Raw genomic sequence first — 21,859 nt, forward strand, 5'->3', positions numbered from 1 at the left:
TACACTCTTATTGGTCACAAATAATGCTCATTCCTAAATAGGTGTTAAAGAGAATAAACTCTATTTGCCGAGCTTTTTTATGGAAAGGTCAGGCTGTCTTTGTAGGTGCTGGGAATGTGGCTTGGGAGCAGGTTTGCAGGTCAAAAAGAGAGGGGGGTCTTGGTTTTAGAGATCTTTGTAAATGGAATATTGCAGCTCTTGGGAAATATATTTGGGCGATTGCAACAAAAAAGGACAATCTATGGGTGAAGTGGGTGCATAATGTATACATTAAGAATGATGATTGGTGGGTTCATAGAGCCCCTTCACAGAGTAGTTGGTATTGGAAAAAAATAGTGGAAGTCAAAGATCGTTTCAAACATCTTATTGATATTCCAGGTTTTATTCAGGATGAGTATACCATTAAAAATGGTTATCATCTTCTCTGTACTGCTCATCACAGATTTCAATGGTGTTCAGAAGTGTGGGGAAGGCTGAATATACCAAAGCAAAGTGTCATCATATGGCTGGCTACCCTTGACAAATTAAAGACTAAGCAAAGATTGCTGAATTTTCAGCTGGTGAACTCCTCAACCTGCTTATTATGTGATATTCATGAGGAAAGTGTAGCTCATATGTTCTTTGATTGTCATTTTAGTAAGAGTTGTATTAAGAAGGTGAAAGAGAAGATGGGCAGGGGTGCTAAATCTGAAGATCTACGCAACCTTTTGAGGTGGATTTCTCGGGCTCCTATGAGTAAGTTTCGTAAGATGGTTTATGCGGCCTTTGTTGCTGCGGTGGTTTATCATATTTGGAAAGCAAGGAATGAAGTTTTTTGGTTGTTTAAGGTGAGAAGGATAGATATAATTGTGAATAATATTCTAAATGATGTAAAAAATAGAGTTCAAGGTGTTATGCCTAAAACAGTTAGTAGTATTGACAGGGATTGGTTTGATTCTTTGTAAAGGTTCTCTCTGGTGGTATAGTTAGTTGTTTCTCAGGCCTTTCATAAGGTGCTGTTAGGTGTTTTGTTTATCAGGTTTCAATGATTAATGATCTTACTGATTTACCAAAAAAAAAAAAAAATTAATAATTTAAACAACATATCTAGACAAACTCTGGAAAATACAAATAGAAAACTAAAAGACATCATCAAAATATCTGTATCTTCAAAGACAATCATTTCCAGGTACTAAAAATTAAATCCATTATAGCCTTTGATTAGAACAAGCTATATAATTATAAAAAAAAAAGTATGAGATCTCTACCAACCTATACAGTAAAGAGTCAATATTGGTATTAGAACATATACAACACATTCCTTTTCTAACATGATCCCACTTGGTGTCATCCTCGACCAAACCACCCTCACCCTCACCCCTCACACAACTCTGCTGGAGCAACTGCGAACGATTTATATGATTATGGTCATTTCAAATTATATGTTAATCTTAATGGAAAAAAAAATCTTATTTCCAAATTAATTATAAGCAAAACTCAATCTAAATTTGTTGGTGTACCTTGTGAACAAGCTGGCCTATTTAGGGCAGCAAAGACTTCTTGCCTTATTGAGCGCTGCAACTCAAGTTGCATGTCCATGCAAGTTTCCATCATTCTTTGCAAGTTATTCATCCTCTGTTGTAGTCTAGCCATGTCAATCCTCATGTCATTGATGATTTCCCACTCCTATATAGGAAAAAAAGATTAGCAACATAAACATCATATGTAAAAGAACCAAAATCCAAGAAGTGTCGAAGAGACATACACATACAATTCCAAATCGTTGATGCATGTCATGTTGTGTCCACGTATCATGGTGTGGCCTCTGGTCCCACATTGTGGGAGGAGGAGGAATTGGGTGTGAGGGTGGAGCAACAGGAGGTGGTCTAACAACAGCATCCTCCTGAACCTCACTCTGATTTGGAATTGCTTGATCGAGATCTTGTTCGACAAACACAGGTGATGGTGATGAACCATCCAGCTCCCAGTCTACAACAGCATGGCTTTGCCTTTCCACATATGATTGTATCAATTGGTCAAGACTCTTGCGAAAGCCACGGTGAAGTAGATTAGATACTCTTCTCCTGAAAATGAAGAAAAATAATCCACAAAAATAAATAAATAATTCACACATCTACAAAGATTAATGCAGAAGACCTGGCCAAGTTTTTTCCATACCATTGCCACTGTCTTACCACATTATCTGGCACTTGTTCCTGCCATCCTTCTATAATATGAGCATTTGATTCCCGTGAGTCTATATCTTCAATAGCATTGCCTCCAAACTCACTCCGACCATCCAATATTCCATGGCTGTCATGTTCTTGATCTTCACTCGCTTCATAATTAAGTTCTGATTGTTCGCAAATATCATCTCTGACTTCATATAAGTTATTTTCTTGAGGTTCTCCATTTTGATTTGAAATATTATCCTAGTTAGATGTATCAGAAAGACTGCTGCTTGCTTGAGCACAAACAAAATTATATAGTCTGGAGAACCCTTCCCTAATTGAAAGAAAAGGATCCAAAATGTTTGAGCAAAAACCATTCATATCTTGTACTCTATATTTATTCAAGAAAAAAGAATAAAAATAAAGTTATTGAGCTCTGAATTAGAAAATACCTCAGACCGGAGACTGTATGCCTTTGCCTCAATAAGCCTAATTCACTTTCAACCACAGAAGAGGGCCTCTCATTCTCAACCATACTTCCATTACGCAAGAACCAACCTCATAGTAATGACTGAGAAAATAAAAGTAAAGAATTAAATCATTAGCAACACTGGAAAAGTTTTAACAACACCTTGAAGTAAATATTGAATTCAAGATTTAAGCACAGCTCAACCACACAATTATCATATCAGCAAAAAAAAAATGATATATAACAGTAACACAATTTAAGGGTGTCAGTTTTATTGACTAATTGTAATTGAGATGAACTCAAGCATGTTTTTTAAGGGGGCCACAAACTATCAAAAAATAATTTCTCCTCATTATTAGATCTTCTTGCTGAATCCCACAATCTTTGGGGGACAAAAAGGTACAACAAATTTTAAGTAGCCCCATAAGAAATGGAACCACAGAACACTGTGGACTTGCCAACTAAACCTACCCCACGTGGGTTACAACTTACAAAGGCCTTTTTTATTTTTTTATTTTTTTAGGGGAAATTACTTCATCAATCTAGGCATTTATCATTTTTATTTTATTTTACATCTGGTACTTCCTAAATATGTTCTAATCTGTAGTTTTACAGGCATGAGTTAACTTGTTAATTTGGTATTACCAAGAATCCACAGCTCAATTTCTCTCTCCCAAATTTTAGGGGCACAACAACTTCAAATCTTTGAATGATCACACCCTAATGTCTATCAATGCAAAAATATAAACACTTTCACCAAAATATTATACATATATATAATATTAGACAACAGTTACAATATTAGATATAATGATGATCTACTTGTTCTTATAGAAATGAACTTCTAGCAACAGACCTGAATGTGGTTGCGATGAGGAAAATTTGTTACAGCTCTGTGCTCCAACAACACTTGAAGCTCCATTTTCCTCTCCCTCTCAGCCTTCTTTAGCATATCAAGGAGAGCTTGCCTACCTTCGTTGAGCCCTTCGGCTATGCTGAGCTCTGCCACGGTCGAACCCCACCGATGCACCTACAAATTAGCAAAAAGAGAGTGAGGCCATATATAAATACAAATTAGAAAATAGAGAGTGAGGACTTTAACATGGACGACTTTAGTATGGAAAAATATAACACTAAGGTTAATTGCAAAGACAACCTAAATGACTAAGGTCAAATGACTCAAATGCCAAAATTAAGCCAAAATAACTCACCTTCACAAAAATATGGCAGCCACGTCCTGCCCAGCCCCTACGCCGTCGAGCCTAGACCCGAGTCCCCCCCACCCGCCGTCGAGCCCAGCCCTTGAGCCACCAGTCGTTGCTGTCGAGCCCAGCTCCGAGCCCCCTGCCGCCTAATAGCCCGACCCGAACCCCCTTGCCGCCGTCGACCACCATTCCCCGAGCCCCAGCCGTCGTCGTTCGGGCCTAGCAGAAAAAATGCGATAGAGAGAGGGAGAAGGAAAGTATAAGGATCAGGTGGGAGAAAGGGTTTCTTTCTTCTTTATTTTATATTTTATTTTATTTTACATGTGAAAAAGGTAGAGAGAGACTATATTATAGTCAGACAAAAATGCCTATTTCAATATAGCGGGAGTTCCTAAAGTACCGCCTTTTTTTCATTTGGTTTTGGACAACCTTACTATAATACTTTTTAAAAAGTCTTATCTTTTTGTGTTGTGAAAAGAGGCATTTGGTGTAGTGATTGGCACGATATTCAGTTCGTCATTCTCGGTAGAGGTAGCAAGCCTGGCTAAGGCGTCTGCGTTCGAGTTCTGTTCTCGGGGGACCTGTTCTATCGCATAGAACTCGAACTGCTCTAGTGCCAACTTTTCTTTTTCTAAGTATGCCACCATCCTCGTACCGCGAGCCTGGTACTCTCCCATAATTTGGTTAACCACCAACTGGGAGTCACTGTAGCAATGTATTGCTTTGTATTTGAGCTCATTGGCTATGTGAAGTCCCGCCAGTAGAGCCTCATACTCGGCCTCGTTATTCGAAGCGTCGAAGTCAAATCTTAAGGCAGAGTGAAATCGACTTCCTACAGGGGTGATCAAAATTACTCCTACTCCCGATCGATTTTCATTAGAGGACCCGTCAACATAAAGTTTCCACAGCTCGCAGGCTGAGGTTATAACTTCATCATTGGCCACGCCTGTACATTCCACTATGAAGTTTACCAAGGCCTGCCCCCTAATGGTCATCCTTGGATGATAAGTGATCTTGAATTGTCCGAGTTCAATGGCCCATTTGAGTAGTTGACCTGAAGCTTCTAGCTTGGACAAGACTTGTCTTAGTGGTTGATTAGTAAGTACATGGATGGGGTGCGCCTGAAAATAGGGTTGGAGCTTTCAAGATGAGTGAATTAGGCTGAGAGCTAACTTCTCCATCAAGGGATATCTTGATTCTGCCCCCAGTAATCTTTTGCTGACGTAATACACGGGCCTTTGCACTTTTTCTTCTTCCCGCACGAGTACCGCGCTTATGGCGTGCTCGGTCGTAGCGAGGTACAGGTACAGAAATTCTCCCATAACGGGTTTTGACAAGATGGGGGGTTATGCAAAGTGCTTCTTGAGCTCTTGAAAGGCCAACTCGCACTCCTTTGTCCATTCAAATTTCTTGCCTCCCCTCAAAAGGTTTAAAAATGGAAGACAACGATTTGTAGATTTTGAGATAAACCTACTTAATGCCGCCATCCTGCCAGTCAAACTTTGGACATCCTTATGTTTTTGAGGTGAAGGCATGTCAACCAGAGCCTGTATTTTATCTGGATTAGCTTCTATTCCTCGAGCTTTTACAATGAAACCCAGGAATTTTACTAAAGATACTCCGAAAGAGCACTTCTGAGGGTTAAGTTTCATGTTATATCTCCGTAACACGGCAAAGCATTCTTCGAGGTCATCCACATGGTTATTGTTAAGTTGAGATTTAACTAACATATCGTCAACATAAACTTCCATGTTATTCCCTATTTGTTCGGAGAACATCATGTTCACGAGCTGCTGGTAAGTGGCTCCAACATTCTTGAGTCCGAATGGCATGACTTTATAACAATACAACCCTTTGTCAGTTATGAAGCTCGTATGCTCTTGGTCGGGGGCATGCATGGCAATCTGGTTAATTTCCATGCCGTGGCATCCACAAGTTAATTGATCTGTGGTAAAGGAAAGCAGTCCTTAGGACAGGCCTTATTGAGGTCCGAGTAGTCGATGTAGGTTCGCCACGTCCTGTTAGGCTTCGAGACCAGCACTAGGTTGGCTACCCAATCAGGGTAAAAAGCATCCCTGATGAATCGGTTTGCTTTTAACCTGTTGACTTCCTCTTTAAGGGCCTTCTTCCTATCGTCATCCAGTAGTCTTCGCTTTTGCTGCTTCGGCCAGAAGCTTTTGTCAATATTTAACGCGTGGCTCACTACATTTGGACTTATCCCTATCATGTCCGAATGTGACCATGTGAAGACATCCTGGTTCTTCTTCAAAAAAACAAATTCATTGCTATTTGGTTTCTTCGAGAAGGTTTTTCTCGACCTTTACCATTTTCGGGGGGTCTGATTCTTCGAGCCTGATTTCTTCGAGCTCTTCCAATGGTTCGAGATCAGCTCTTTCCTCCACTCTTGGATCGATCTCTTCATCTATCTCCAAGACTGTCCCGTCCTTAGTTTGAATAACAACGAGTGCTTGTGCGCTCGCCTGCTTCTTTCCTCTAATGGAAATGCTATAGCATTCCCTTCCGGCTAACTGGTCTTCCTTCAGCGTCCTGATGCGACTAGAAGTCGGGAACTTGATGGCCAAATGCCTTACAGACGAGACTGCCCCCAACCGTACTAGGGCGGGTCTCCCAAGCAGCACGTTGTAGGCCGAAGGCAGGTCCACTACTACAAACTCCATCATCTTGGTTGTCGAGACTGGGTAGTCTCCCAAGGTCACAGGGAGTTCAATGGACCCCATATAGGCAATCCTTTCTCCTGAAAAACCATATAGCGTCGTTGCACAAGCTTTTAGGTCACGAAGCGTGAGTCCCATCTTTTCTAAGGTGGCATTATACATAATGTTCACTAAGCTCCCATTATCAATGAGTACTCGGCGAACCCTCTTGTTCGCGAGCTGGAGAGTGATGACCAGTGGGTCGTTGTGAGGAAACTGAACATGGGATGCATCGTCCTCAGTAAAGGTTATAGGATGAGATTCAACCTTTTGGTACTTTGAAGCTCTAGGTTCGGGTTCATAAGGGGACCCATCCCTAGTTTTCAGTTCGTTCACGTATCGCTTCTGGGCGTTCTTGCCTGATCCTGCAAGGTGAGGCCCGCTCGAGATGGGTACCACATCTTCTCCATCAATCGGAGGGGGTCTCTCTTCTTCCCTAGCTCAGGAATTGTTGTTTTGAGCAGGCAGCAGTGCAGCTGTCCTCTGGCTGGTAGAAGCCTGATTATTGTTCTGGTTCCAGACATACTGCCTGAAGTATCCTCTCGAGATCAGTCCTTCGATCTCGTCCTTCAGTTGCCTGCATTCATCAGTAGTGTGCCCAGTATCTTTGTGAAATCGACAGTATTTACTAGAGTCTCTCTTGGACTTTTGATTTCTCATGGGGTCTGGACGCCTGAAAGGGACCTGGTTTTCATTAGCCAGGTAAATATTCTCCCGATACTCGTTGAGCTCGGTGTACACCTTGTACACGGAGAAGTATATTTCCCCTTTCTTCTTCTTTCCCCCTTCTGCCTCGGGGTTACTTCCTTCATTCTTCTTTCTATTGGAAGGATCTTTGGCAAGGGGTTTTGAGGCTGACGGATCCGCTGAGGTCGAGGCAGAGTTTACGTTTATCGTTGTAGTTATGGGCTGGGAGGTCATATTCAGTGTTGACCTCGCCTCTTCTACATCGAAAAACCTCTGAGCTCGTCGATTAAACTTGGTTAAGGACCTCACAGGCTTCCTCTGCATATCTTCCCAGAGGGGACTTCCCAGCATTACCCCAGCTTGGACGGCCATTAAATGACCGTTGTCGTCTACATCCCGAGCTCGGGCGACTTCTAGATTGAATCTTGTAAGGTAGCTCTTCAACGTTTCATTTGGTTGTTGTCGAACGTTGGTCAGGGTCGATGCCTCGGGTCTTACCCCGATCATGGCTCTAAATTTCTTCTTGAAATCTTTTGACAACTGATCCCAAGAAGTGATTGAATGTCTCTTATATTTTAGAACCAATTTTTCGCTGGTCCTGTAAGCGATGCTGGAAATAACATGCATCTGAGCTCATAACCCACATTACTTGCTCTCATTATAGTGTTAAATGTACTCAAATGATTATACGGGTCGGATTTCCCTTCAAAAGGTGGGACATCTCGTTTCCGACCTTGCTCATTCTATAATAGCCTAAATGCTCTTTCCAGTTGGTCAATTTAATCCAGAACTGGTTCCACAGGGGGTGTCGCCTGAAATTGGTTATCATTGATCACAATTCCAGGCTTGCGCCTTCGCAGGGGATCCTTGCCCCCATTTAGCCGATCTCTCATATCTAGGTTCAAGGGATTACCAATACCCCGATTCTGATTCAGATGTTCCCGCAAGTCAGGGTGGTTCCTTTGGCTCCTAGTATGTTTGCATCCTTGATCATACATACTGACTGATCTGGTGTCCCCTGAGTCGTCACTGGCGAGGCTCGTTGCATGATTGTTTCGAGATGGGTTCCTTTCAGGTTGCCTCATCTCTGCAGTGCGAGACCGAGACATTTGGCTTCTCGTAGGTTGGGCGCCTCTCCATTCTCTAGCCGCTGCCCCATTCCCCTTCTTCCGCCCAGCCCTCCTTTCCCTATCACCCTGAGTTGGTCATGTGTTCCTTCAAGGCGGTGAGGGATATCTTATTGGCGATGGAGGGAACCGTATGGGTGACGATGGCTGCCACCCATTTTCGGGGTTTGGATGGTCCCGAGTTTGCCTGTGCCGGCTCGGTAACATTCTGCCTGTTACTAGGATTCTGAGTTCGAGCCTCTGCAAGGGCTCGGTTATTCCCAGTTTCAGCTGGTAACTCAGCAGTTGAGTTAACCGGAGCTCTAGCTCGGGTGTTTCTTCGGGGCCTCAAGGGAGCAGGTTGCTCAGCCGGTGGCGGAGGTTGCTCCGTTCTTCTTGTGGCAGCGTTTTTGCGAGGTCGTCCACGAGGCCTGTGGGGAGGAACATGAATGTCCCACAGAGGTGGGGCTTGGTTCTCAGGCGGAGGTTGAGGCTGAGCAGCCTGCGCCTCCGCGGCTAACCTGGCCAACTCCTCGTTCCGCTTTTTGACCTTAACCAACTATTTTCTTAACTGTCGATTTTCGAGTTCCAAAATGGGGACATATCACTCGGGATTATAATACATGTCCTCATCGTCCCTGGGAGCCGGAGGTGCCGGAGGTCCCCGAGAATCGGAGGACTCGCTTCTTTCTTCTGAGACTGGATTCATCATTAGCTGCTTCACAGGGCGTCGTGGATAGTTTTCTTCAGGAACATTATGATCATTTGCAGCCATAGCTAATTAGGGATTGTACGGCTTAAGGCTCTCAATGAAAGCACCAAACTGTTGATGTCGTTTTTCGTCAACTTAAAATGTAGAGCAATTAAACAATAAGAACTATGGCGCAGACGAATAATATGGTAGAACAACAAGAATTTTATGTGGTTCAGCAGTTAACTCTGCCTAGTCCATGAGTTTATTTTATTAAGATTTGGAGTTTTCTGGAAATCCTTTACGGATCAATTCTCTAGAATTTCTCTCAGTATATCAAAAGATCCGTCCTTTACAAATGTTCATGAACTCTCTATTTATAGAGAGTTTTCAGAGTTCATTCCCGCATATTTCGGGAAGATACTTCTGCTTATTAGTTAAAATAATGATATTAAATACTGTAACTCCTATATACAAGGAAACGTCCCCTGAAGACCGGGGGTGAATAACAGACTTGTTAATATCCCTTTAATGTTGGGATGTTACAACAATAAATATCTTTAAATGCATGGAACACGTTACATTAGATGACCCATTAAATCTTTCGAGGTTGGCAATCAGCATCATGTCGGTCCAGGTCTATAGATAAGTTACGAACTAGCTGCCTTACTCCAAGACCAGCTCGGAGCGGGGTAGATACCAGCGAGGCTGTTACATTCTGAGTTTGTACTCCTGCTAAGCTCGGTCTACTTGATTCGAAGACACCCGGCAACGGATATATCCCGAGCTAAATTCTTTCGAGCTCATAAAGAACTTCGAGGTTAAATGTATTCAAGGTTGCCATCTTGATCTGAGGGTTTGACATCTAGGCCACGAACATGCGTTTTAGATATCTCGAGCTCACATTTGATGAGTCCAGCTTTCGAGGTCACAATCTCGGGTCTCGAAATCTGGTGTAACACTACTCTACACTATGACTTTTTTTTATTTTTATTTTATTTTATGTTATTGTATTATTAATTTCTTTTAAATATTATTGTAATTTATATATATGTTATGTAGTTATATAAATATATATATATATATCTATATCAATATTGTGTTTGGATATCATATATGTAGAGATTATTGATATAAATATTTATATATACTATAGAACTCTAATATATTCTATTATGTATATATATATTTTTAAAAAGTGAACCAGTTTTTATTAAATTTATCGACAATGTTTTGCCCTAATTTTTTTAATACATTTATGTCATACATTATATTAAACATATTTTATTCATTTTTATGATATTATTTATTTATTTAAAATTTATATGATAATTAAAAAATATATAATAAAAATAAATACATGTTTGAATAAGCATGTTTATAACTTTAAAACTAAAAGAACATGCATTGCACGTTGCTTCTACCTAGTATAAATATATATATATACTAGATACAAACAATATGCAATATGCACGTTTGCTGAGTTTTATTTATAAAATTTATTAATTACTTTTATTAAATTTATATTAATGTTATATAAATTTTAAATAAATATCATATTTTAATTAAATAATTTATTTATTTTTGTTTAAATTTAAATTTGTGTTTGTTCTAGTTTTTGAATTTGAGAATGACAACAAGAGATTATATATTATATGTTTAATGTAATATTAAATATTATACGTGAATTTTAAATTTAAGTTTCTAGCTAGTTTTCTTTAAAAAACAATTTGTTACTAATTGACGGTAGATTATATTATATGTTTAATATGATATTATTCTAATAAGTGAGTTTAAGTTTAATTCAATTTTATTTAAGTTATAAAACGTATAATTTTATTATTTTTAAAATATCATATTTTAATTTGTTTAATTATTTAATATTTTTAAATAATTATCATTGTAAAATATCATATTTTAATTTTTTTAATTATTTATTTTATTTTAAGTGTTTACAAACTATAGTTAAATTTAAGAATATTATGTTAAATACAAGAATATTTCGTTAAAACTAACATTAAAAAAATAAAAATCCGTTAAAACTAAAAATATATGTTATCTACACACTTATTATATAGAAGAGATACAGCCATGAAAATAGACAACCCTTACAAGTGTGTCCATATATCATATTAATTATTCCATAAAAATAGCAAATTTTTATAGTCGATCAAATCCTAGAATAGATTGTATAAAAGATAAGCACAGCTCAGATCAACACTCATCTATTATCATCTGGTGCTCGTTTGAGTAAGACCAAGAGGCAAACTGATTCACACGATTCAGTGATAGAGAAGGCTTCTTCAAGCTTCTCGCACAGTAGCAGATCAAAGAGCTCTTCAGTATCAACCTCATCACCAAAATGATCCTTTATGGTTCCTTCAAGCACAGCTCTAAGGGTCACTGACATCACTTTGGGTTGTGGCTTTTCGAGAGGTAGGTTCTCCATTATCTCTAAGCTAAACCAACCGTTTTGTTTGACAACTGATTCCACTTCATGGAGAGATGCATAATAAATTGGAAAGTTAAAAGAATCCAACTTTTCATTACGAATCTTGCCCTGTTTCAAACACCAAAGAAAAAAGTAAAAAGGGATCATTAATTAGGCCATGTAATCAAAGAGGTATTTATTGACTTGATTGTCAAGTAATCGTTTCATTCCTTACCTTCTTGGCCATGTCTATAAGAGAAGAGTCAACATATTCATATGCCTTGTTGATATAAGCATCAGAGTGAGGTGTTCCATTGGGGCGACCTGGAACAATAAGAGCCATCAAACCTCCATGGACAATCTCTTGTGCTCTAACATTTAGAAAGTTGCCCAAGTCCTTAGCATACTGATCTTCAAAAGCCTTGACAACTTCAGTCGAGGAGTTTGAGTAGTGAACTTTCCCTTTGTTCCAAGCAGGAGAGCTCTTGTCCAAAACCTCAGGTGGAACTCTAGAAAGCCATTGAACAGCACATGAAGAGTGAACAAAATTAAGAGAAGCATTGGGAAATAATCTTCTGTGGAATGAACCAGGCACCCCCGCCGCGAAGTACAGAGTTTTCGGAGGAAGAGATGTGAAAAGCTGGTTGAAGTCATTTGAAGCCTGATCGTTGAAAAACACTTGAAACTCAGGGAGGTGATCACAAGAAGTACTGGTTTTTCTTTGGCTTTTAAACTTGTGAACTATGGCATCTATTATGGTTTGCACTGCTAAGACTGTATTAGGCCCAACTGAGCAGCCCAAGTCAGCGATTTTAAAGGTTTTACAAGAAGTAAGAGTCTCGATGTCAAGTTTCTCTGATATTGATTTGTTGATGAGTTCTTTCGCAGCCTCTATAGCTTTTCTCTGAAAATGAGTGGAGAAATTTGGTTATCTCTTACATAAAAATTTATGAAAGAATATTTGTGTGGTGCACACCATATGATATGATATGATGGCCAACACCACATTATCTTGTATATGGCGAGAGATATAATTTAATATTAGGTTTTATATATTCTATTTTAAATTTTAAAACGTGAGACTCATGTTAAACTGCATGAATTATTTTTTTTTTTTTGGTAAATCAGCTATCTTTGTATTATGCACAACAAATACAATCACCAATCAATTACAACCGCCACCATTAACAACAAACAACTTAATTACATTGAAGAAAACTAACCCATCTTAAATCTTCCTTTCCGATATTTTTGGCCGTACACCAGGAAACTCTATAACCAATTTGGTATTTAATATTCTGAATAATATTCCTAACCATAGGCACCTGAAGCTTCCAAAGAGCTGCATTCCTAGCTCTCCATATGAAGTAAATGCAAGCACAAATAGAGCTTCTGTAAACACTCCTTCTGCAAGCAGAGTGTCTACATCTACGAATCCAATTCATCAACCCAAAGAGATCAAAATTATTTGAACCTATCCCTAACCACGACAGTATAGGCCTCAGACAATTTTTACTGAATTGACATTCAAAAAACAGATGATGATGACTCTCAGGATAACAGCCACAAATGAGACACAGCATGTCTTGAGAGATTCCAAACCTATACAATCTATCTCTAGTCGGCATCCTCTGTTTGAGCACCAACCAAGCAATAAACTTATGCTTAGGGTATCCATTCCTGTCCCAGATCGCTGCATACTTCCATCTGGCCTCTGTATTAGACTGCATCAGCTTATACATTTGAGCAATGCTGAACCTAGTCCAACTGGAACCTCCCTGCAAAAATATAACCTTGAGCTCATTCTTAATCCGCACCAGCTGCTTCCAGTACCAACTGCTAGAAGTGGGAGCTACATAGTCCCACCAATCATCCTGCTTAAGATAAACAGCATGAATCCACTTCACCCACAGATTGTCCTCCTTTTTGGCAATGGCCCAGATATGCTTTCCTATGGCACACTTATTCCAAATTCCAATATTCTTAAACCCCAGCCCTCCTTTCTGTTTAGGCTTGCAAATATCTAACCAGGAGACACTTTATAGTGGAGTCTAACTATTTAACACTTTAAGGTATCCAACATCATGAGTTAGCTCCTCGTGATTGGTTAATTAGTGATACTCAATATTTACCCTTTGTTTGTTAGAGAAGAAAAATGCGAAAAAAGGAAAATTTTAGAGAGAAAAGTAGAAAGAAGAAAAAAAAATATAGTTGGGTAGGAGGGAAGATAGAATGGAAAAGAAAAGTGGAAAGAAAAAAATAAGTGGGACCCATGCCAAATATTTTCTCTCCAATTTGGAGAGAAAGTGGAGAAGAAAAAGTGTGACTAAATATTTGATAAAATACATGACCATAATGTTCTTAAAAAGTTGAATGAATATAGAAACAATTGTAAGGATAAAAATGTATTTTTCTAAATTTTAATTAAAATAATAAATGAAGAAAATATAATGTTTTTTTTCTCATTTTCTTTCCTCTCTTTATACCAAAGAAAAAATGTATTTATTTTCTTTATTTTACTTTTTTTTTCCTTTCTAATTTTTTTCTCCTTCCTAATTTCTATCCCCTCTACCAAACATAGGCTAATTATAAAATTTTGATTGCGTCAATAGTGGTATTTTAACTTTCAATGGTATTTGGCACTACTGGTGTCCCTTAGCATTTCTCTTTAATGTGTCATAGCAATATTCTTACAGGAATATAACCTGAAATGTTGAGTTTTTGGTATAGCTGTAATGACCATTTCCACCATTCATTGGACGTACCACCACTTCTGGCATCATACTCATCGTTTTCTCTCTTCTCAACATTATATGTAGATGCCCAAAACCTATAAAAAAAATTACGTTTTTCAGGGTTTAATATAAAGATTCAATAAAAAAAAAAAGACTACTTAACAATTTGTTCAAATTAAGACGGACCAAAAAAATGCAACATTTTCCATACAAATGTGATTACATGCACCAAGAACAAATAGATCTATGGTATAAAACAATAATATTTGTAATAGTTAGCTAAATACATTTACAAAAAGCATATATATATTTATATATTGAGAAAATATGAAAGTGGAACCTTACTTTCAGTGGATGAGAGGGAAAAGGCCATTGATGATGGTGTGTGACAATATAGAAACCAAACAAAGCAAGAACAGTGTTACAAAACTTAATAATGAGATGAAGGAAATGGATGTGGTTTAAATGGGTTTTTATAGGAGAAAGTGGCAAATGTTTTAGAAGAAACAATCAGGCCGTTTTTGTTGAGAGGTAAACGATAATAACAAATATAAATAATACACAACTAACATAATAATGAGATATTTAACAGGTAGTTATACAAGCTATAAGTATATGTGCCATCCAATAATTTAGGGTCAACTATAGAATATTCACATTTATTGGCATTCCCTGATTATAGGGATTGTGTAATATGCACTTATTGTACATGTATAAAGCCATGAGATTATATCAATACAAAAACGTGCAATACAAAAATACAATACTTTACAACAACTAAAATAATAATGAAATATTTAACAGGTAGTTATACAAGTTATAAGTATAGGGGAATTCTTCTATAGGGGCTTCACTTTAAGCCCTACCGGTAGGGCTTTCAGTATTTACAACTCGTGAATAGTTTTCGTCGCGATTTATTTTATGACCGTGTATATTGTAGAGCATCCTGCAAATTTTCAAAAAATTCCGAATAGTTTACAATACCGAAAACTAGGCTCAAACATGTTGTTACACGCATGACTAATTTTTTTTTTTTTGCGCGTGGAAAACAACATGTTTGAACCTAGTTTTCGGTACTGTAAACTATAATTCGAAATTTTCTGAAAATTTGCAGGATGCTCTAAATAGCTACAATATACATGGTCATAAAAAAAGTCGCACCGAAAACTATTCATGGGTCGAGAAACACTGAGAGCCCTACCAGCAGGGCTTAAAATGAAGTCCCTATAGAAGAATTGTCTTGTAAGTATATGTCTCATTCAAAAATTTACAAGTAAAAGATAATAGACTGAGATGGGTCTTGGTTTGTCTATTATATTCTTAACCAAAATATACATTCTTATCAAATTATTTGTTTCGAACCACTTGCATACATATGCAATTCACATTATTTATTATATTTTTATCTTCAAAAAAATAAAAAAAATTGTTGAATAATAATCCAAATATATTGTATGGATTAATTACATTCAAAATTTGCAACTCTATAATAATTAGTGGTGTTGGGTCCACATGACTCCGAGACTCCGAAATGGCTTCTTTTAGTGGTGTTGCGGTCAAGGCTTTTGTAATATTATTATTAGCCTTATGAAAAACAAAATAAGTATTTTTAGATAAACAAATTCATATGCAAAATTTATTAAATATACATGTTCATGTATATATAAATTTTAAGCGCTCAATGACCCGATAAGTCATTTAGTATAAAATAAGATAGCTGAAATCTACTAATTATTTATTTATTCGCGCTGATTTTCGTCAATTTAATTATGAAGAATATTAAATAATATTTCAGGTAAAATAGAAGAACTTACAAACTTTTTACATGGTTCAACAATTAAAATTTGCCTAGTTTACGAGTTAACATTATTGATCTTAATACTCTCAAAGTTTCTTCAGAAAGTAATTTGGCAGAGTATTCTCAGCCCAATTTGTGCGTGAGTACAAATGATATTCTCCAAGCTATTTATAAGCTTGAAAGATAGAATAACATCATATAAATATATTAGAAAATATACTTGCCTTCGCGTAATTTTTTTATTATAATTTTAAATATATATTTAAGGTAATTTTATATTTGTTTGATAAATATTATAATTTGAATTTGTACATTTTGTAATTCAACTATATATATTTAACGTAATTCTATATTTGTTTGATTAATTTTATAATTTGTATAATGTAAGTAAGAGATTTATATCTTTTGTAATTCCTCTATTTTTTTAAAATTATACTCTAATAGTAAAATTGTATTAAAAGTATCTAATTAATCAATTATTTGTTTTTCCCTCCTTTCAAGAAATTAAGAGAATGTATAATATCATTCGAAAAGCAAGAGATGTGAAAAAATTAAGCTAACAAACAATATTAACATCAATTGTCATAATTATATATTTTTTAATTCATAAAATATTCATTGTTTCTAAAAAAGATTTTTTGTGTTTCACATCAACCTCTGCACATTTTGTTGCCGTTTGAATGTCTACTAAATTACAATCTAGAAAATATTTATTTACTATAGTGAAAACAAATCACAAATCCAAATAATACCATTAGTAATACGCTTTGTCTCACAAGCTTGAGAAAATATCAAATGAGATAAAAATATAATTATTAATATTGATAATTGATGATAATAATTATAATATTTTGTACAACTATTCACTTTTGATAAAAAAAAACTTAATTATATTATAATAAGAAAATAGATATATAGAGAACCAAAATTCAAACAATACTAATACCAATACTTAGCTAATTAAATTCGAAGATATAAATATATTTTTTTCAGTACGTATAGTAAATAAAGTCATATCACCATCATCCACGTCCAATTTCTTCTCCTTCATCGAAGATCATTGAAACTGAAAGCCAAGCCCTGTATATTTTGTAATATTTCTGCCTTAATGATTTACAACAACATCACTGCATAGGAGCAATATTAATTATATAGTAAATGAGTTTGGTTTAGATTTTATATGGTTATTACTAACTCAGTTGAAATAACAATTATATTTATTACTGTCGATTGTATGGCATGTTATTAACATTTTAATTTGACTTGGTTTTTTTTTTTTCATTTTTCTTCTTTTTTGTACTTATTCTTTTCCACTTCTATTTCTTTTCTTTTATTTGTTTTTTTTCACATATATTTTAACATTGTATAATTATATTACTATTTTATTATATATTGTTATAATTGTTTTTACAATTTTCTCCACTATATGTAAAAAATTCAAATCAATTTTTTTCAACATTTTTTTTACCGTAACTCTAATAGGAACATCCAAAATTTGAAATAAAAACAATAAAAATATAAAAACGCGAATGAGGGTAACCAATTACTCTTATGGGAACATTTAAATCTAGAAAAACAATTATATGAAAACGTGAATGAGTATCCAATTATCCTAGTGAGAACATCCAAATCTAAAAAAAAAATAGATATGAAAACTTATATAACTAGTAACACTGATAAGAACATCCACATTCAGAAAGATAAAAAAAATGATATGAAAACATGAATGGGTAACCAGGTTCCTTGATGGGAAAATTCAAATATGGAAAAAGAAATGAATGAAAATGTGAGGTGACCAGTTACCCTAGTGGGAACATCCAAATTTGGAAAAAAAAAATTAGATATGAATATTTGAATGGGTAACCAGTTTCATTGATAGGAACATCCAAATTTGGAAAGAAAGAAAAATAGATATACACTACTACAAAAAAAGGCAATTGTGTTAGTCAAACGCGTCAGTCAACGCAGTTGACTGGCGCTGTTGACCAAAAATTAGCATTTGTGACAGTTAGGCACTCCCACAAATGATGGGGCAATTGCGTCATAACATACACTGATGTTGTTTAATGGGGTCGTTTGCGTCAGTGCCCCACTGACACAAACGGGCCGTTACCGTCAGTGGGGCACTGACGCAAACGGTCCCAATAACCTAAATAAACCCTCATCGTCCCGTGTACAGACCCATTTACCTAATGTTCAGAAACGAAAATGCTTGAAAACCCAGAGAAACCAGTGGCGCCTCCTTCCACATTTGCTCACCTAGGTACGTTTTTATCAAATTTTTTTCAATTTTAATATAAAAATAATGATTTATATATGTTTATGTAACTTATATATAGTTTTTTTTTTAATTTTTTGTATAGATTTTGTATTTTTGAAGATTGAAGTTTGAAAACCCATAAACTTTCTTGGTTTTTTGGGGTTTTCTACATCAAGAACCCACATTGCTCAATTACCACAAGTAAGTGCAATTTTATTAATTTTTGTGATTTTTTTTATAAATTGACATAATTTTGGATTTTTTAATTTTTGGATAGTTTTATATTAATGATTATGTAATTGTTTTAGGTTTAAATTTTGCATTTTAATATTTGATTTTTTTAGAATATTTTTATTATAATTTATTTTATTTTTATTAACTTTTTTTAAAATTTATTTTAATTTCGAATTTACTTATATAAATGAGTGTATATATATATTAACGGATATATTTTGTATAACTTTCATTTTATTAATTGTTTAGTTTGATTATTATTAGTAAATTTTAGTTTATATTTTGTTAACTTTTTAAATTTATTTTGAAATTTTGGGTTTAATTGGTTAAATATGTATATATTAAAATTGTTTGTTTTTTTAAGTTATATTTTATTATTGATTTAGTTAGGATATTTATAGTCAATTTTTCTTTATGTGATTTGTTAACTTTTTTTTAAAAAAAAAACTTTATTTCGGGTTTAAGTATATAAATGAGTACATATAACAAATTATTTGTTTTCTTTAAGCACTTTATTGTTTATTTAGTTACAATATAGCTTTAATATATTTTTCTTTATATTTTGTTAACTTTTTTATTATTTTTTTGTTTATTGTTATATTTGAGTAGGTATTTTGTTGACAACTTTGTTGGTGAGATCAAGCTTTGGAGGATTTTATATTAGAGGTAATATTTTAAACATTAATGTATAATTAAGATATTGAACTTAGTAGAATGTACGAATTATAAAATAGTGGAGATATGATCTGAGATTGTGTGTTGCGGTGATATAAGGTTGTAATTGTGCATGTTTGATTGATTACTTGATTTGTTGTATTTATGTGATGAATATAGGTTTATTTAAATTTTGGGAAATATGATAGAAATAAGAGAAATGCTGCCCAATTTTTTGTAAGATTTAGTAATTTGAGCAAGTTGGTGAGGAAATTTTAGTTTAAGTAGGTTTAATACTTAGAAATTTAGAACACACAAGAGTACATATGTTATACCCAAAAATTGGAGATCAATAACGTGGCAATAAAGGTGACAAGTGGCAGTGCATGATCAGTAAAAGACACATTAATAGTCAATAAATACATTGACTCCTCAGAGTTGTGATAAAGTGACCCGGTAGACTGACGAAGAATTTGGACTGCTTGAAAGATGTCATAACCAAGCCAAGTGTGTCCTAGGAGGCTAAGGAGAATGCATCTTAGGAGGCTAAGGAGAGTGCATCCTAAGAGGCTAAGGAGAATGCATCCTAGGAGGCTAAGGAGAATGCATCCTAGGAGAGCTAAGGAGAGTGCCTCCTAGGAGAGCTAAGGAGAGTGCACCCAAGGAAAACTCAAGAGAGTGGTCCTAGGAGAGACCAAGGGACCTTGGACCGAGGAGAAGTCCAAGGAGATTGCCTCGGACCTATCCGAGGTGGGATGCCAAGGAGATTGCCTCGGACCACCTTGGTCCGAGGAGAGCCATGCATGCATAACCTTGAGCCAAGGAAAGCCTAGAGGAGTGCATGTCCTACCACCATGCATGTCCTACCACCATGCACGTCCGACCAACAAATGTTTGTCCTACCACCATGCACATGTTCGACCAGCATTTGCATGGGTGGTCAGTAGGAGGTGGATCAACTAGCTAGAAGAGACTAAGTCAAGATTCCCAGAAACAACTTCAACAAGATATGCAGGAATCTCTCATTCTTCCCACATATGGGGGGTTTGTTACATTTTGAATTTTGAATGTTTCTTTGTAATTTAAGTGTAATAAATATAATAAAATATCCCGGTTCTAGGGGATACCGTATGTACGACCCTAAGCCTATAAATAGAGGGCTTATGGGATGAAAGAGGGGCTTCTTCTTTCTAGAGAGAGAACATTGGGTCTGAGTATTCTAGAGAAAGAAAGTGCTGAAATAAGAGAGAATTCTTGTATTTTTGCAATCTGTACTGAAGAAACTCAGTTGGCTTAGTTGTAGAGTCCCATCCCTCCTACTACCACTACCACGTCCGACCAACAAATGTTTGTCCTACCACCATGCACATGTTCGACCAGCACTTGCATGGGTGGTCAGTAGGAGGTGGATCAACTAGCTAGAAGAGACTAAGTCAAGATTCCCAGAAACAACTTCAACAAGATATGCAGGAATCTCTCATTCTTCCCACATATGGGGGGTTTGTTACATTTTGAATTTTGAATGTTTCTTTGTAATTTAAATGTAATAAATATAATAAAATATCCCGGTTCTAGGGGATACCGTATGTATGACCCTAAGCCTATAAATAGAGGGCTTATGGGATGAAAGAGGGGCTTCTTCTTTCTAGAGAGAGAAAATTGGGTCTGAGTATTCTAGAGAAAGAAAGTGCTGAAATAAGAGAGAATTCTTGTATTTTTGCAATCTGTACTAAAGAAACTCAGTTGGCTCAGTTGTAGAGTCCCATAATTTACTTACTTAGTTAGTTAGTTAGTTAGGTGGTATTTGCAATCTGTACTGAAGAAGATTTTGGTTCAGACCGGGATTTAATTGGACACCTATAGTTTAAGAATATTAATTTTAACCTAAGGTTTGATTAATATGACTGATATTGATGGTGATATTTATTATATTATAAGGTTTAGATAGACCCAATAAGATAGTAACACTTATCATATGTATGATTATTAAGAAATTATTATTTTAATGATAAAATAAGAGAAATATAAGACTTAGTCTTCACCAAAATCTGATAGGAGCATGACATTTATCACAACTTTATTTATTTGTGGATTAGGTTGATATTTAGATAATTAAATAGTTTTTTCGTAACATTAGGGTACTGTAACTTCCGACCTGTTTTTAACCCAGTTATATTAGGAATTTCGAAAAATAGTATTTCTTAAAAGTTGTAGATAATTTAATGACCTTTCTAACGGTATAAAGAGAGTCCAAATCGGAGTTCTAGAACTCCAGATATGTTGATTTTACTGAAGGGGAATTTAGAGTTACGAGATTTAGGGAGTTAGAAGTTAGGATTCTATTTGTTTTTATTATTTTAAAATCAAGCTTTGAATCCTTAAATCTCTCTGAAAAATTTGAACAATTCCTAAGCCTTTGGCTGAAGGATATTCAAATATTTTCAATTAAATTTATTTTTTTTATTCAAAGCCAAAAAGAAGATTTTTATTCCTAGAACTCTATAAATAGGACCTATCACCAAGCATTTTTCATTCATTCATCAAGCTAAGTTCAGAGGCTGCAAGTTGCTAGGTTATTGTGAGAGTGTAAACACTTGGGTTCGGGATTATAAGCTTGATCACTATAAGCTTACCAAACACTTGGGAAGTAAGGTCTTATAGCATTTCGGTTCAAGGTTTAGATTGGTCTTACAAGTGTTCAAGGTATTTCCACACTCTAGTTCAT

The 21,859-nt window shown here is 35.7% G+C and overlaps 1 protein-coding gene and 1 pseudogene across 1 annotated transcript; both read right to left on the minus strand.

The window, feature by feature from the left end:
- Positions 1 to 1,065: 1,065 nt before the first annotated feature.
- Positions 1,066 to 9,106, minus strand: LOC133830105 (uncharacterized; annotated as a pseudogene).
- A 2,065-nt stretch (positions 9,107 to 11,171) lies between these two features.
- On the minus strand, positions 11,172 to 14,242 carry LOC133830117 (loganic acid O-methyltransferase-like). The gene is made up of 5 exons (XM_062260036.1): positions 14,159 to 14,242; positions 12,970 to 13,456; positions 12,779 to 12,881; positions 11,686 to 12,379; positions 11,172 to 11,582 (listed from the first exon to the last, which is right to left on the minus strand). The coding sequence occupies exons 1-5, from the start codon at positions 14,240 to 14,242 to the stop codon at positions 11,244 to 11,246; spliced, it is 1,707 nt and encodes a 568-aa protein (XP_062116020.1). The 3' UTR covers positions 11,172 to 11,243.
- Positions 14,243 to 21,859: the final 7,617 nt, after the last annotated feature.

This window comes from Humulus lupulus, chromosome 4, assembly GCF_963169125.1.
Source record: "Humulus lupulus chromosome 4, drHumLupu1.1, whole genome shotgun sequence".
NCBI lineage: Eukaryota > Viridiplantae > Streptophyta > Magnoliopsida > Rosales > Cannabaceae > Humulus > Humulus lupulus.